We start from the raw sequence: 17,981 nt of genomic DNA on the forward strand, positions 1-17,981 counted from the left end.
AACAACAAGAAGATAGATAATATGATCCGAAAGATAGCGACACAATTCTGATATTTTGCCCACCCTGAAACCTGTACATTCAAATTTGGCAACAATAATTCAAATTTCAATATGTTGGTCCAGAGCATGTGATAGATGCTTCCTAGAATGCCCTTGATTATCCGTCATGTTTTTGACAATTGCCTTATTCATTTTTGAGTGAACAGACATAACATGTTTATTTCAAATTAATTTGAGAAAATATAAAATTTTCCGTAGGAGAATAATGCAGAAGTGGCTTCCATTTTGGATATGGATCGATTCGTAATGATAATGGTTATCTTGCTGACATTGATATTCATCCCTATAATCACTGCTAGTCAAAGAAGCTAAGATAACAAGCTGTTTATGTTAGGCATATTCGCAAATTCTACCATATTTGATTCCATTATTATCTTTGAGCACCGTATGAAAGATAATAATATTTCTAAGTCTAGTAGATACATCCTTTTTAAATAACAGCTATGTGCGCAGATAGAGTGTTGACATGAGTTCCGAACAGTTTTTGATGGTTTGTGTTGTGGCATTTGTGATTTCGTATTCAGATCAAAAAATAAAACTAGTAAGTTAATCCACCCAATTGAATTTCAATTAACATATGCTCATTATTCAGAAGTTAGTATGATTAATCTCATAGTTTGATTACATTGTTTGCTATTGATACTTATCGGTGCAACACAAAGATGTTTTGATACAAGAAAATCTATAGAAAAGCAATCAGACTCGAAACTCAGTATGAGCCGCATATTACTGTCAACAATTGCGTCTAATGCTGAGATTCAACTATATATAGCATAAAGCTAAGCTAAGCAGTATTTTTGGCGAACCATGCTTATGATTCCGAGCTTTGCAGTAGGTGAAATAGGTTTATTGATCGAATGTAAAAGGCAGTTGATAATAATCGAGGACTACTACTCCGAGCTTTCTTTGGTTGTAACGTTTGCTGGGGCTATTTAAATTGACTAATTAGCTGTTATTTATCGATTGCTCTTAAGTTGAATATTTGACAATTTTTAATTTCCCAAAATAATTGATCAAGATTCAATGAGAATAAGTCCGTAGCATAATACAAAATCAATAGCATCAACAATTTACATAACGTAAGCTTTCTGACAAAGGGCAAAGGATTTTTATCTGAACATCATCTTAAGAAGAGTTTAGAATGTAGTAAAACCACAGATCTACCTTTGTTGGTGGATCTACCTAATCGCTTGGATCCACCTAATGGGTAGATCACCACCTAATGGGTTTAGTTTATATATCCCCCTTGTCTACAAATTTATCTTACTATAATAGAAATTTCTTTTGAATGAGGTCGGTCATTATTGATTCTAAAGCTGAGTAATCACAGGGTTATATCTGAAATCACGCCAAGATTCATTGTTTTCAAGTTAACTTCTAGACTAGATGCTTCAAGAAATAAGTAGTACAACAAAAAAATTGAAAAACAATATACACAATCTGAGATAACTGACTCTAAACTGCTTGAAATTCTTTTCACCATTTTCTTGATGTATATTTTCAAACCATAAATATCAGATATCAATAGAATGTTCAGAATAAGAAATTTCTCTTTAAACTATAGGTAATCCCTCCAAAGAATAAAACTTATTAAATTGATCGCTAACAAGAATATAACTCTGCAATCATCAACAAATAAGTGATCAAGGAAGTGAACATAAAATACCAATATTAAATACACAGAATTTCCATAAAACCCGCCACTTGCCAGGCTTCCGTTTTCGAGCATTCGGAGCGACATCCAGTCGAGCAGTCAAATTCAGTCTTCGATTTGCAGTCGATTGACCGAGTCCCGATCTGCTCGACTGCAAATAGACTGAAAGCCGGCTTCCAAGGAGCCTGGTGAGTGGGCTCATAACTTCTCAGAAAACCTTTGACAGCCTTGAACAGAAGATTGCACTATTCCCTAAACCATTGAACGATAACAAAACAACTGATTGTTTGGAAGTAGGTACAGATTAGATGTTAGATGTCCCTCGGAGGAACCTGAAACCCCTAGAGGGCGCTTCCCCAGGTGGCGGATAGGGGGAAGCTCCAACCGATTCAGAAATGAATCGGCGAGTAGAAGGGAAATAAAATACCTTCCGTGGACCAACAGGTGGGGTAGATAGGACTCCTTAGCTGTAGAGAAAGCAGCCTATCTAAGAGAAGGAGACTCCAAAATTAAACCCTGGCCCTCCAGGTTGGAGGTTGGATCGTTAGGCCAGCAACCTACATCTGTGAAAAATTTCAAAACGCTAAAAAACCCAATAAAAATAAGCCTCGGATATCGGACTGGAATTTTGGTAAACGACCACAGCAGCGAAAATGGACAGTTAATTTTGCAACATGGAATATTCAAGGAATACGCAATAAACAACAGGAAATTATACAAGAATGTTTGAAACGGAAAATAGATTTTATAGTTCTCTCGGAGACTAAAAAGAAAGGAAATGGAACTGAAAATCTAAGAGAATATATACACTTCTATTCTGGAGTCAGTAAAGACCAACGAGCAAGAGCCGGAGTATCCATATTTTTACTTTTTACATAGAAAATACCAAAATAAGATAAAATCTTGGGAGATTAATGAAGATGACATTGCATATGAGAGGAAGGAACATCACTATAATTGGAATATATGCTTTGAATGAAGACGCAACCGTTGAAGCAAAGGATAACTTTGAAGAATGTTTAAGGGAAACCATTGATGATGTCCCGAATAGTCATGAGTTAGTTATAGCGGGTGATCTGAATGCTCGAGTGGGAAAACGACGGAACAGCAGAGTTTTGGGAATGCATGGAGAAGGTACACTTATTAACAATGGAGAGCGACTGATGAGCTGGTGCGAAGAACATGAATAATAATGATAATATAATAATAATAAGATAATGAACACATTTTTCGCCCACAAGGATATACATAAATACACCTAGTATCAGCATACACGTGGATTGAGATCTATAATTGACTTCATCATACTGAAGCAGAAATCAGGCCTAAAAGTTAGTGATGTAAGAGTTCAAAGAGGTGCCGACTGTGGGTCAGATCACAATCTGGTGGTAGCCAAGATCTATATACCCTTTATTGGAATGACTGCAAGAAGAACGGAAGCAGAAATAGGCACGGTTGAAAATGTAAAGTACAACTTAGATAGCTTGCAACATGATAGTGTGAAAAACCTTTTTGCTTGGAGATTGGAACGAAAGTTGGTAATAATGGAGAGGTCCACTGAAGATGAGTACCAGCACATAAAGAATTGTATGAAGGAAGCCGCTGAAGAGGCCCTGGGAAGAAGAGTAGAAAGATCGAATACGCCATTCTGGTGGGATTCTGATATAGAGGAAAAAATTAAAAGAAATTCACCTTCAATCAACTGTGACATCAGAGATAAATATAGGCGGATAATAAGAGAGGTCAAACAAGAGGTAGTAAATAAAAAGAATGAGTCATGGGATAGAAAATGTCAGTACATTGACAGTCATTTTGGAGGCACAAGAAGTGCAGAGGCCTGGAAAACAATAAAGAATATCAAATGTACAAATAACAATCAAGTACACTTAAACAATATACCAGAAGTACAGTGGTTGCAACACTTCAAAAGTTTATTAACTGAAACGAGAGACAGATTCATGGTAAATGAAACTCATACAGCAGTAACTGAACACCTAGCACTGGATCTGGAAAAAGTGAAGAAAGCCATTCAATGCACGAAAATGAAAAAATCGCCTGGCCCAGGTGGAATAAACCCAAAGCTTGTTCGATATGGTCCTCCCAAACTGACAGAAATGCTTCGAACTCTATTCGAAAGATGCCTGAATGGAGAAGAAGTACCGAGAGAGTGGCGGACGTCATACATATCCCCAATTTTTAAGAAAGGCTCAAGATCGGACCCTAAAAACTATAGAGGTATTTCAGTCATTCCTACTGTGGGCAGAATATACTCTCGAATATTGAAAATGTTAGTTGAGGAGAATATCAAGGATAAACAACCAAAGGAACAAGCTGGCTTCCGAGCTGGGCGTTCAACAGTGGATAACATATTCACCATCAAAATTGCAACCGAAAAAAGAGTACAGTGCATCCCATTTTGGGTGAGACAGATAGGTTTCTCGCTTTTTATTTAAGATAGAGCCTTGCGGTTTTCACGTTCCTTTCCTACTTTTTCGTGAAACTCAAGTTGGTCTAATCAGATTGTGCATAACTGTTTCCGTTCAAAATATACAGGGTGATTTTGGAAATTGATACTTTTCGGACCCCTTCTTTATCTCCGAAGTTATTAGGAATAATGCTGAGGTAAAAACTACGTTTGAATCAGAATTCTGCGTAGAATCCAGTGGCGTACTCAATTTTTTTTTTCGGGGTATGGTTTTGAAGATTCAACACAAATTTATGTTTTTTTTAATGGAACACCATGTGTATCATTACTTCGTTGAATTCGTTATTTTTTTCCCTTCAAAATGATATATGACACTATGTAGGTAGGATGTTCAGAAATGTTAAAAAAACACTAAAACATCAAATAATGATGATTTTTTGTTAATGGACAATGGATTTCTCATAGAAAAGAAGAATCAATAATGATAACAATAATTTATAGCGATGACAGCTAGATCAGATTGGTTTTTTCCCTCCAATGCCTACTTGATAAAATAATGCTCCCAAATGCATAGTAGCCATAATAACAACAAGGATGTTTGTGTCATCAATGACCTACTACTTTTAAAAATCGAAAGTAATAATCCTCTTATTGAAACATAGAAAATTCATTGCCCATTAACAAAAAATCATACATAGTGTCATATATCATTTTGAAGGGAAAAAAATAACGAATTCAACGAAGTAATGATACACATAGTGTTCCATTTAAAAAAACATAAGTTTGTGTTGAATCTTCTAAACCATACCCCGAAAAAAAATAATGAGTACGCCACTGTATTCTACGCAGAATTCTGATTCAGAAGTAGTTTTCACCTCAGCATTATTTCTAATAACTTCGGAGATAAAGAAGAGGTCCGAAAATTATCAATTTCCAAAATCACCCTGTATCTTTTGAACGGAAACAGTTATGCACATCTTATTAGATCAACTTGAGTTTCACGAAAAAGTAGTACCGGAACGTGGAAACCGCAAGGCTCTATCTTAAATAACAAGCGAGAAACCTGGCTGTCTCACCCAAAATGGGATGCACTGTACAGCGTAACAGAGAAACATATATAGCTTTCATTGATTTAGAAAAGGCATATGATAGCGTACCAGTTTCACAACTATGGCAAATGATGGAGGAATTGAATATTAAAACAAATTTGATAAGAGGTCTAAAGATGTATTATAAAGATAACACCGCCACAATCAAACTAGGGAATAAAATATCCACTCCATTTAAAATATCTAAAGGCATGAGACAGGGATGTTGTCTATCTCCTACCCTATTCAAAACTTATTTAGACAGATCTCTAGTGAGATGGACGAGAAAATGTAAAAATATGGGGATAAGAGTGGGAGATGACAACCTGTTTACGTTATATTTCGCTGACGACCAAGTAATCTTTCGTACATGATAAGAAAACTCAAAGAAGACTATGAAGCGGCTGGATTAACCATAAATATGGCAAAATGTAAGTACCTCTCAGTGGGGAACGAAGAAATAAAAAACTTAGACTTGGGAGATGATAGTATAAGAGGAGTGGAGAAGAGTAAATACCTGGGGGTGATTCTGAATAAACATGGATGGAGTAGAGATGAAATAAGAGAAAGAATAAATAAAGGAAGATCTGTTACGCGTTCATTGAATTCTCTCTGTTGGAACCAGGATATAACGAAGAAAACCAAAAAGTATATATATGAAAGTATGGTCCAGAGTGTCACGAATCAGAGGTTTGGGACATATCCAGTGCAAATCAAAAGAAACTAGTGGCAACGGAGATGGATTTCCTGAGGAGGAGCTGTGAACGGTAAAGACTGGACATAATCAGAAACGATGTTATAAGAGCTGAAATCAATGTAAGCCGAACAATATAAGAAGAGCTGGAAAGAAGACAATTGACATGGTTTGGACATGTCAAGAGAATGACAGATGAAAGATGGTCCAAGAAGGTATTAGAATGGATACCGGCAGAGAGAAGAAAAAGAGGGCGGCCTCGAAGAAGCTGGCGAGATGAGATTGATGAAGCCATGACTTCAAGAAATTTAGAGGAGAATGATTGCTACGAGAGGAGAAATTGGAAGTTGGGGACGGAGAGACGGCGACAGCTGTAGAAATCGGATATATACAGGGTGTTTCAAGTTCGACGGCCTATTAGACATGTCTGGAGAACGGGGCCGATTTGAAATCAGAAAATTCGGAATATGACATTGCTCATGATGCCTTATTCAGCTAAAATATTTTCGAAGTTCCGGCACTTCCGGTTATACAAGAATTAAAAAAAAATTTGAAAAAAAAACGTTTTTTTTTTCATTTTGTGTCTTAGATATTATCAAGATTTCCATTTTCAATTACTCATTTCTGAAATATTGCGTTAGTCCCCATAGTTTTCGAAATATTGAGGAAAAACCGAAAAAAAGAGAGAAATTCCATAGTAACTATTACGTGAATTATTTTTACTGTGAATATCCTATGCGTATACTCAATTCATTTTCTCAAACTAGAATGATGTAGGAATATCTTGCATATCTTGAATTTGAAAAATATCATCACAGGGTGTTTCAAATATCGTGCCAAAAATTGTGAACAAAATTTGATCATAACTTTCGAATTTCAAATTAGAACCCTAGAGAGAGAGAGAGAAGAAAAACTTTATTGAAACAATGTTTCAAAGGGGTAACGACCTAGGTCTTCCTGCCAATTTTTTTGTGATTTCGTTGGATTCCACGATAAAAAATAAGGGTAGTGCCCATACATGATTATGCTCCCAAATTCAATAATTCAATAATTCAAGAGTTATTCGAGATTTTATGAATTTATGTTATACGTAGGGTCAAATTCATTCGATCTGTTTCCAGACAGGAATATTACTCTATGACCATAGAAATTTAAATATCTAAATACTTTACATGTGACAGGTGTTTTCCTTATCAAAGCTACACTAATTTGATTTCACGAATTGAATTTCCGATATTCAAATAACAAAATTCTGGATATACTTTTCTCTAATTATGTGGCAAATCAGTTCATTCCGGCACATCTGTGGAACAAAATAGACTGGAACGGATTTATCTATTATCTGTCAAATTTGTGATTTGTGATACAGAAAACTGTTCTGCCAACCAACATTTTTCAATACAAAAATCACTAATAGATATTTATGGAAATTTCCGTTAATTTCAATAAAAAGGCAGTGAATTCGGGAAAATAATGTTTAAAACTCGTACAGAAGCCTCATTCTACCAATCGTTCCTTTTGAACTCATGAAAGAATATCAATAACTTGTGAACTTGTATTATAAATATCTAATTGCATATTCATGATGAATGCAATAGAATTATTGGTAGAACTCATCGAATTTCAAATCAGAAATTGCCTCATCTTCTTGTAAGGATATTTCATACTTTATGAATATCCATTATACTAGAGTACCTACCTAGAAGAAAAAAACCTGTACCTACCAAATTCTATTCATATAAAAAAGCGGCATAATACTTTTTATGAATGAATTTTATGAAAAGGGAGTAACAGAAAGTTTGAAACATACTTCCGAAATATCTTCTCGTCAATTGGTGGTAAATGTGGATATTTCTAATTGAATGCTCGACAAGTTCTCGAAACAATTCTGTTGCATTCACCGTGGATATGGAATAGATCCAGTATTTCATTATTTGAATAACAGGGATTCATATCGTGAAATTATAATTTACTAGCTTCAATAATGAGTACACCTGTCACTTTGAAATAATTGCATATTTTAATTTCTATGATCATACAATACGCACTCTAGAAACAGATTGAATGAAATTGACCCTACGTGAAACATAAATTCATAAAATCTCGAATAACTCTTGAATTATTGAATTTGAGAGCATAATCATATTTGGACCCTACCCTTATTTTTCACCGTAGAATCCAAAGAAATCACAAAAAAATATGGTTCTAATTTGAAAATCGAAAGTTATGAAAAAATTTTGTTCACAATTTTTGGCACAATATTTGAAACACCCTGTGATGATATTTTTCAAATTCAAGATATGCACGATATTCCTACATCATTCTAGTTTGAGAAAATGAATTGAGTATACGCATAGGAGATTTACATTAAAAATAATTCACGTAATTGTGACTAAAGAAATTCTCTCTTTTTTACGGTTTTTTCTCAATATTTTGAAAACTAAGAGAACTAACGCAATAATTTTAGAAAAGAGTAATTGAAAATGAAAATCTTGATAATATCTAACTCATAAAATGAAAAAAAAAGTTACTTTTAAATTTTTTTTTCCAATTCTTTTATAACCGGAATTGCCGGAGCTTCGAAAATATTTAAGCTGAATAGAGCATCATGAACTATGTCATATTCCGAATTTTCAAATTTCAAATCGGCCCCATTCTCCAGAAACGTCTAATAGGCCGTCGAACTTGAAACACCCTGTATATATATACAGATTAGATGCAACCCAGCAGAAAAATAATAGAATTTTTTAGATTTTTCAAGAATACTAAGGTAAGACATCGAGAATGCAATCGAGAACAATAAGAACCAATAAGCATTTTAAGAAACTATACAGACAATTCAAAAAAAATTTTAGCCAATAGAGACAATATGCTGGCCACGAATTTTAAGAGAAAAAAATCGAATAAAACAAATGATTATTTTTCGAAGGATATAATAATAAAACAATCAAATGTAAAAAGGATCTTCAAAAAAAGTAAAATACATTTCAAAAAAATAAATAGGATACTAAGGGATTAACCAACAACTATTTCAAAATGAAATCACATTCTGAAAAGAAAATATTCACAACTACCAAAACTATATACATAGTAGAATTGAACCCCTCAAGCCCAACAAAACGATGAGATCGATTATCTCATCCCCAATATCCTACTCATGCCATGAAATCTCAAAATTGGCAATATTTTGGTCATTGGAGAATTGAAATTCTAGTCAATTAGTTCTTCAGTTGAATTAAATTGAAAAAATGATCTTGCATTGAATATATGGATTCTAATGCAGCTCATCTTAATTACTCCGTATTTACAGTGTACAATATTTAAATTTCACTGATATGAGTACCAAAACTATTTTATATGAAACCTCTTCAAAACAGTTGGTGTCTTCGAAATTGTTTGTATTCAATATGCCGATAAAGCGTGCGAAAGAGAAAAAAAATATTTTGAATTCCCGTGTTGACATAATGGAGAAGTCGTTTTAATCCGGATTAAGGGAACTGAGAATTGAGGTATTCATAATTTAAGTGACCCAAATACTTCTCCTGTGTGTAGTGACTATTTGCTTGCCTGGGGATGGCGTGTGTTTACATTTCTCCGAAAATAGCAACCACTAGCTTGGGATATAAGCCCGATCGTTTTAAGGCAGTCATCAGTGTAGGGTGAGCGCCGAGAAGTGCAGAGCGAACTGAATTTGTGCAGCGACTTAGTGCATTTTCGTGTGACACGGCAGTGATAAAGGCAAGATATTTGACAACCTGAATATCGACTGGGGATCAATTGAAGAATTAACCCGCATAGAAAACTAATTTGTTATGAAAAAGCAAATTCTACTTCAAAAAGTGTCCCAAGAACGAGAGATGACTGAAAGATTTTAATATATCAAAGACGACAGCAAATGATAGAGGATAGAGGTAAAAGGCGCATTGGCGATAATTCCGCAATTCGAAGAAAAACAGCAAGAAAAACAATAAAGAAAAAAGAAACGGAGAATAACTTCCATGGCCTGAGTGACTGGAGCGACGACGACGCCGAAAAAGAAACGCATAGCGAAGAAACCCAAGAGGAAAAATGAAGGCATTAGAAATTGACTACCCACAATACTCAGAAGAAAAAAGAACTAGAACCCAGGAACTCAAAAGAAAATACCCCTCGGAAAATCCAGCAGAAAACAAATTATCTGAGGAGAAAACTCTACCCCAATTATTTTGAGGAACCAATGCCATAGATGTTAACATACAAGTGAATTGTTACGCATCTTACAAATGTATGAAATGCCGACATACGAATGTATTAAAGAAAAAACGACACCCGCAAAGTATTCTAACTGCAATGGAGAACACACTTCCATATACAAAAACTGTCAAGAGATAAAAACACAAAAATACCATGGAGTCCAATAAGAAAAGCAGAAATGAAAACTATTCCGGAAATCCAACAGGAAGAAAAAGAAGAAGAAATAACAATGAACAGCCGAAGAATAAAAACAAAAAAGAATAAATCACACAAAAACTCGCAGCAATGATGGTTGAATTCGCACAATCAAAACCAACGAGAGCGAAAAATTCAATGCCAGAGCCAGAGTAAACAAAATCTTGTCACTGATCTTTTAGAATGGACAAGAAAAATCTACATATACTATTCTGGAACGGATTGAAAACAAGACAGAAAAAATTGGAACTATCCCAATAAGGAGAAGATAGATATTTTACTTCTTAACAAAACACACGTGAAACCATCTTACAACTTGAAATTTAGCAATTACGAAACCTATCGAAAAGATAGAAAAACAAAAGAAGGACGAGGAGAAGTGTACGTGAAGTTAGCACCCACTTTTTCGAAAATGAAGAAATTTTTTGTTTGCATTCGTTAGTAACTCGTTAGTTACTATTTGTAACACAAAAATTTTCGTTTGTACCTCAAGGATACTGGTAGAAAAATACCGCATTCCGCTAGGGTGCCAACTTTTCGTTTGTTTTCGATTTTTCCCGAAAAAAAAATTTTGTTCGAAAGAACATCGTTAGTAACTGTTTGTAACACAAAAATTTTTGGAAATTTTTTTTGGAAACACACACAAATCCACAAATCAAGGACCTACATGTCAAATGGAAGGAGATTAAAATAAGAAGAAAGCGCACTGAAAAAATCAAAGAAATGATAATACAAGATGGCGGAAAGAAGAGGAAAACCTCGAACCGCGAAAACAAGAGTCCTGTCCAGGTAGAGTCACCATGCTCCGCTATGGCGATGGAAAGTGCATGAGGCAGTGAACACTTAATTCCTTACTGGTGATTCCACCAGAGTTTTCGGTATGCAGGAGTCGAGAGAGCATGCACTTTCGAAATTGGCTGAGAACTCCTTGCCATGAATATTATGATTCATTTATTCAGTTGAATGAGTTCGAAAAAAAGAAATATAAAGGATAATTTACCAATTTAAAAATGTTAAATCATCAATGACTCATCACAAATGGAAATAATCAGACTGAAAAGTTCCTATACTTATCTATTTGATTCATTGGAATTTGAAATAGAGGAAAAGGTGATAATCATTGATATAGAATGTTTTTTTTCTTGGATTTTATAGGTTCTGTTCTGATGACGCGGTCGTAATAAAATTTCACAGGAAAATCAAAATTTTGAACCCTCATATTTAGTCTGATTTTTCACATTAACTAACGATTTTTGAGATCCGAACGTATCCTGAGAATTTCGAGGTTTTAGGTTTTTTTCTTCGAAAGTTATCGTGTATAAGGACAGAATAGTATTTGAGGACGAATTTATCATCAGTTGCATAGTTGAACCTAATCATTTCCTTCAGCAGAAAAATTTAAACAATATTTTGAAGAAATGGAAAAAAAAATGTTAGATACAAATTGTGTGAGAAGTGTTAATTGAATTTAAAATACTTTTTTCAGCCATGCAGTGCAAGTTCCGATTTGGACCCAGGCATATTCTGGCCTGATATCGACCATGGGACTTGTAGCACATCCATACCGGGTTGCACTGACGAAAAAGGACATCTTGGTATACGTTGCTGCAATGATGGTAAACCTAGTGAACCTAATTGCAAGAAAAATGCAAGCATTCGAGATCCAAGATGTTTTGGAAATATGAGGAGTACGATTGTCAATTCGAATATGGATATTTGTTATGAAGTAGTTTACAACACGAAATTTCAATTCGAATGTGTTTCTAATACTGGGCTGATGATACCTCCTAATTATGATATGTACACGAAAATAGCTGGAAATGAAACTGGTATATGGCTACCTATTGAAAAATTTGATTCCTACAGATACATCACTGTGAACAATTCGTATATGGATCCAGTAGAATCTACAATATCACGAAACTATCCAGGTGCATGTGCTATTCTTATAGGCGGTTTGATCAAATTTGTCTCATGCAATGAACGTTACGTAGGAATTTGCTTGAATTTTCCATTCGTCATTTACAAAGTGCTTCCGATGAATGAGTTATCGGATGTTCTTTTATTGAAAGATTTTTGTACTAGTAATTATACGAAAAATAGTTTCTGTTCATATTTTAATCAAAGGTACCATATGAATTTAGTTTATTTTTCCAGCAGATCTTATGTTCAAGAACCTTACATAATTCTTCAAAAAAGCAATTTGAGATTGATCCTCCAAATAAGGATGCATGATCCTCCAGAAGAAGACGGAACAGTTTATCTTCATGTAGGTTTGGCAAAGTCCGACTGGAATATATTCATAAATAAATCATATCATATGAGCTATTATGATGCAACTGATGAAAACCTATATAAGGCCCCTAAAATAATATTATCCATCAATGAAAATACCATAAGTGTTAAAAAATACGATGCAAATAACATCAAATGGACTCAAAAATATGAATTTACCCATTACATATTCTGCTTCAGTTGTACTGCTCCTGAATATAGTATGACGAAATTAGAAGTCTTGGATAGCTATACAATAGATATGAAAAGTAAAAATGGTAGTTTTTGGTGTGAAGCTTTCGATTATGATTTGAACATTATCAGTAGCAATGTTATTAGCTTCGGTAATCAAGTATTCTACTATATTTCAGAAATGATAATTTCCATCTATCGTATTCAATCGTGTGACATCCAGAATTTACGTGATAAAATCATCAGGTCCATAATTGTTAGTAAAGATATCGAATTATTCCATTTTGATATAAAAAATTTCAGTATTATTTATTGTGATTCATCTATGGCTGAAGTTGATGTTTCAGTTTATTGGCGCCCAGAGAGAAAAACTACTGAAGTAAAAGAAATCGAAGAAGAACATCAGAGATTGAGCAAAATCTTACAAGAAACTTCGGAAAAGAACCATTGGAATATTTCATATATACAATTGCGACATTCGGATTATTGCTTCAAGGAAACGAGAAAAATTGGTGATTTCTTGTTTTCTTGGCCCACAACTCCTTCATTAACATATGCTTTGTCATATCCACATTGTTACAAATACGATAAAGAGATCACAAAGGTGGTTCAAAGAAAATGTTTCAAAAGTTGTTTGGGTTGTTTTTGGTCGACGGTTATTGAATACTGTGAACCGAATTCAAATTTAACACAGCTTCTTCAAGAAATATATTCAAGCGGAAATTTTGTTATAAATGGTGTGCTTAATAATCTGAATTTAGCAGTGCGAAATAACCACCAGGATTTTATCGCCGATGATGTTGATTTATTATCAAAAATCATAAAAAATATCAATGAAGCGCCGTCGAATATTGTACTAGATCTGAAAAATTTATCGCTTTTGATAAATAACTTACAACTAATAAAAACGGATGTACTGAAAATCTCACAAGACAAATATCAAACCACAGATTCTATTACGAATACATCAGATAATATTTATCTAAGTACTAAGGAAAGCCCTAATTTCATAGAAGCGAATCATTGTTATTATACGATAAATTTAACAGAACACCCGAATGCTACTGGAATCATTTTACGGACATCAGGAAACACCTACAAAACAATTATTTTAGAATCGGTTTTACCTATGACAGTATTAGATAAAGATGATGACCATGAAGCGGCCATTTACTTCCTCGAAGAATACCTCAAACTGTATAAAGAAAAAAAAGATGCTGTTCTGAAATTATCAATGTTTTTCAACAATTACCTCTTCGATGTCGATCATTCTACATTGACCACTAAGATAATTTTCAAAGTATTACTTTCCGACGACATGAAATCATATCCTTTCACTTCATTTCTAACGATGAAAAATGAGAAAGGCGGAAAAGTTTGTGCTTGCTGGAAATACTCTAGTCTGGAGCACAACGATACCGAAAGTAAATGGCAGAAATCTGCAAAATTCGTAACATATTCTCATTCCACTTGCATATACAATTCTACTTCATATTGTACAATATTCTCTACGGAATCGGAGCAGACCGATGGATATGTTTCTGTTATTCTAGTTCGATATTCAAACTCAATAGAAGATCGGCCATATTATTTTTCATTAATTATTGAAGAAATATACAAACTCTTCGTTCTGATGATACTTAATCGTGATGAAATATTATCCTATGAGATTGGATCGATCAGAAATATTACACAAAGAATTATCGAAATTGTTGTGATTTGGATACCAGAAACTCCTGCTCATACGATACCTATGATCGAGGAAGAATATGCTGATTTGAAATATTATGTAGGGAAGTTATCAACCAACTACCCAAATAATAAGGTAATAAATTGGATGGAAGTGCTATCTTTCCGACATAGAAAATACTGCTTGGAAGATACATACCTGTACGATGAGGACACGAAATTTACATTCAGGACAACGGCCCTACATGATGTTGCTACTTCTTCGCCGATTTGTTATAATTTGGAAGGCGTTCTCCGAAGGAGATGTATTGGGAGTTTTGATTCAGGGTCTCTTTGGGAAGATTTGGATAATTTATCCTTCAAGCACTGTTTTTCGTACGTGACTGAAAGCCTCAACTTTATTCTGAAAAGTTTCATAGATATGAATGCAAATGAAGTGTTGAAGTACTTGGAACAAATGACAGAGAAATCAAAAGTTGACTTCAAACCTCTCGATGTGAATCTGTTATCTGAAATATTGTTCCTTATAAGTTACTCCACAGAAACACAAAACCTTGATATAAAGAGTGTTTCTGCATTAATAAGCAACATTCAGGAGATAGATAAAGACGTTCTAAGAAACTCTCAATTGCAATTCAATGCAACTGACAAAATTCTTGATTCTTTAGATGAGATATTGTTAAAATCGAATATCACAATCAATAAAAACGCTCGTTTCTGTACAGTACCGTTGAATGATTTGCAAAGTTCTGAGGCGCTTATTCTACAAAGTGATGGAAACGATTACAAAATATCTGTAGTGCAAGGGGCTGTAAATAACAACTTTTTTTTGAACAACTATGAAAATTTCGAAGGAGCAGTTTTCTTCCATAATTTCTCTGGGAACTATTCCATAATTGTGTCAATATTTTTCGGAGATATTCTTTTTGTTGATTCAACTTGTGAACATCCTGTATCTTTAGTTTTCAGTATTCTGATACCAAGTCACAATGGAACATTCAACAGACCTTCGAAAAATATTGAAATTGTTTTTAAAAACCACAACGGCAAGGACAGAGCTTGTGCTTATTGGAAATATGGTATTGACAATGCAATTAACATAAGTGGAAGATGGGAAAATGAAAGTGAACCTCACGATAATGATGGATTTTTCACCTGCAAATTCAATCATACCACACATTTCGCAATGCTGATAAACGATGATAGTAGTGATCCCGAATATCTTATAATAGTCACTAATATTGGATGCTCCCTCTCGTTAATAGGACTTATTGGTATTTTTATCACTGGTCTACTATTCCAGAGATGGAGACAAAATTCAGGCAATATAATTTTGATGAACTTTGTAATTACAGTCGCTATTCAAATATGCCTGTTTTACTTTTCTGGAGTTATTCATGGGGTGATGAGTGAAAGTAATTCTTGTATCTTAATCGGGGCTCTGTTACATTATTCAGTTATTTCTGAGTTCTGTTGGATGTTGATCATAGCTATTCTTCAGTTCAAACGATTTGTTCAAGTACTAACAAGACCCCCAAGTTATATACTTTTGAAATCTTTCTTGGGTGGTTGGGGCTTTCCTCTCATCCCTGTTTTGTGTGTGCTATTGATAGATCCTGAAAATTACATGTATTCAATGACAGGGATATGTTATCCTTCCAAGATAGGATTATACTTAGCTGTTTGGCTACCAATTATGGTAATAACGATCACTAACTCCATAATATTCTCTTATATTATCTATAGTGTATGCAACAGAAGAACAGAATGTGTTGACACAATTAGTAACGAAATTATTTTTCAATGGAGATTGGCAATTCTATTGTTTTTTATGTTAGGATTAACTTGGAGTTTCGCTATATTGAGTGAATTCATTTTAAGAGATTTATTTGCTTATCTTTTTTGTATAACCGCTACTTTACAAGGATTCATAATGTTTTTGTTCTTTATAGTTCTCAATGACAGAACGAGACTTTTGTATTCGGTATTGTTCAGAACCATATTGAAATAGGTAGTCAATTGCAATATACTTATATACATAAATATCATGCATTATGCATATGAGTTGAAATTAAATACTATATATTTCAAGGTTTTTTTTCTCATAACATACTACCTATATCCCGAGTTTTTTTGAATGAGGAAATAGGAGCAGAAAAAATCATGTACAGTTCATTCAGGAATTATTGACATCGAAGTAGGCCATGAACGTCTAGTCGCGACTTTATTTCTGGTTACAAAAATATCACTAAAAATTGCTATGGTTCATCATAGAAATAACCAGTTTAAATTTTTTCATCATTTTTGTATCCAAAAGATCCTGAATTTTCGAAATTACGATTATCACGAAGGGACGCATACAGTCATGATTTCATAAATTGAAATTCAGATTATATAACGTAAAAATATAGTGAAATGCTATCTCATTTCAAGGAAAACCAATGAAGAGATATATATTCATTTAAGAGTCGCCCATGAAAGATCCCATTGAAGATCACTAAAATATGCATATTCCTTTTCACCAAAGGCTCTTCAAAAATTTTTGCATTACTGATGGACACTGGATACCAACCTGCTTGCAAAATTGTTATCAAATAACTCTTATGGATCATTTTAACTGTGGTGTCTAAACTGGTGAAGAAAACAGAAAATACTGGTTGATGAATTTAAATAGTGTAGCTTAGTGAATGGAAGAGCCATATCATAATAAGACAGAAATAAAATTCAAAGAATCCATTTAGTATATGAAAAATTTTGACATCACAGTTGTACTGTAACTTTCAAAATTGGAACCAATTTATCAGCCGATGTGTAAATTACTTTCTAAAGTCACTATTTATTGAAACTGTTCATGACATGAATGATTGATAAATTATTTTGCCCATAACAGCTTTAAATCACTCACTAAAAGCATTTTTGCATGAAATTATTTTTAATTTGTGAATTTTAAAATTTTATTGCATTCAATTATTATCTTCAAGTGGGTAAGAGGTGAAAAAATTCTTGAAGTTAGTCTTCTGAATATATTTTTTGATTAAATACTCAGTAAAAATTCTATAAAGCAATTGGAATTTATTAGATTTTTGGATTAGTCTTTGAAGAACAAAAAACAGATATAACAATACTTAATTTCAATATAGAATATAAATAAACTATAGATGCAATGCCAAGACTTTGTTTAGCAATTCAATTGTAAAATAATTCTCTCTCCATGGATTTATATAATCCTCATGATCACCACTGTCAAAACAAAACATCCAGGTAAAAATCCAAATATCCAGCATTCAAAATAGTGCTTCTTCTACTTTTTCCCTCGAATATACTTGAAAAACATTTTGTTTTTTCTCTAGAGTCCACTGTTGAATAATGCTGGCATTTTTCACATTTTGTTGCAAATATTCTCTGTATTCACCATAAAATCGTACTCAACTTATTATATTTTTCTGTTTATCAATAAGAATTTTCCTTTTATTAACT

General features: G+C 33.7%; 1 protein-coding gene across 1 annotated transcript; it reads left to right on the forward strand.

Moving 5' to 3' along the window:
- The first annotated feature begins 277 nt into the window (after positions 1-277).
- Positions 278-16,515, forward strand: LOC123670730. Its single transcript, XM_045604266.1, has 2 exons — positions 278-601; positions 11,836-16,515. The coding sequence occupies exons 1-2, from the start codon at positions 527-529 to the stop codon at positions 16,513-16,515; spliced, it is 4,755 nt and encodes a 1,584-aa protein (XP_045460222.1). The 5' UTR covers positions 278-526.
- Positions 16,516-17,981: the final 1,466 nt, after the last annotated feature.

Source organism: Harmonia axyridis, chromosome 1 (assembly GCF_914767665.1).
Source record: "Harmonia axyridis chromosome 1, icHarAxyr1.1, whole genome shotgun sequence".
Taxonomy (NCBI): domain Eukaryota; kingdom Metazoa; phylum Arthropoda; class Insecta; order Coleoptera; family Coccinellidae; genus Harmonia; species Harmonia axyridis.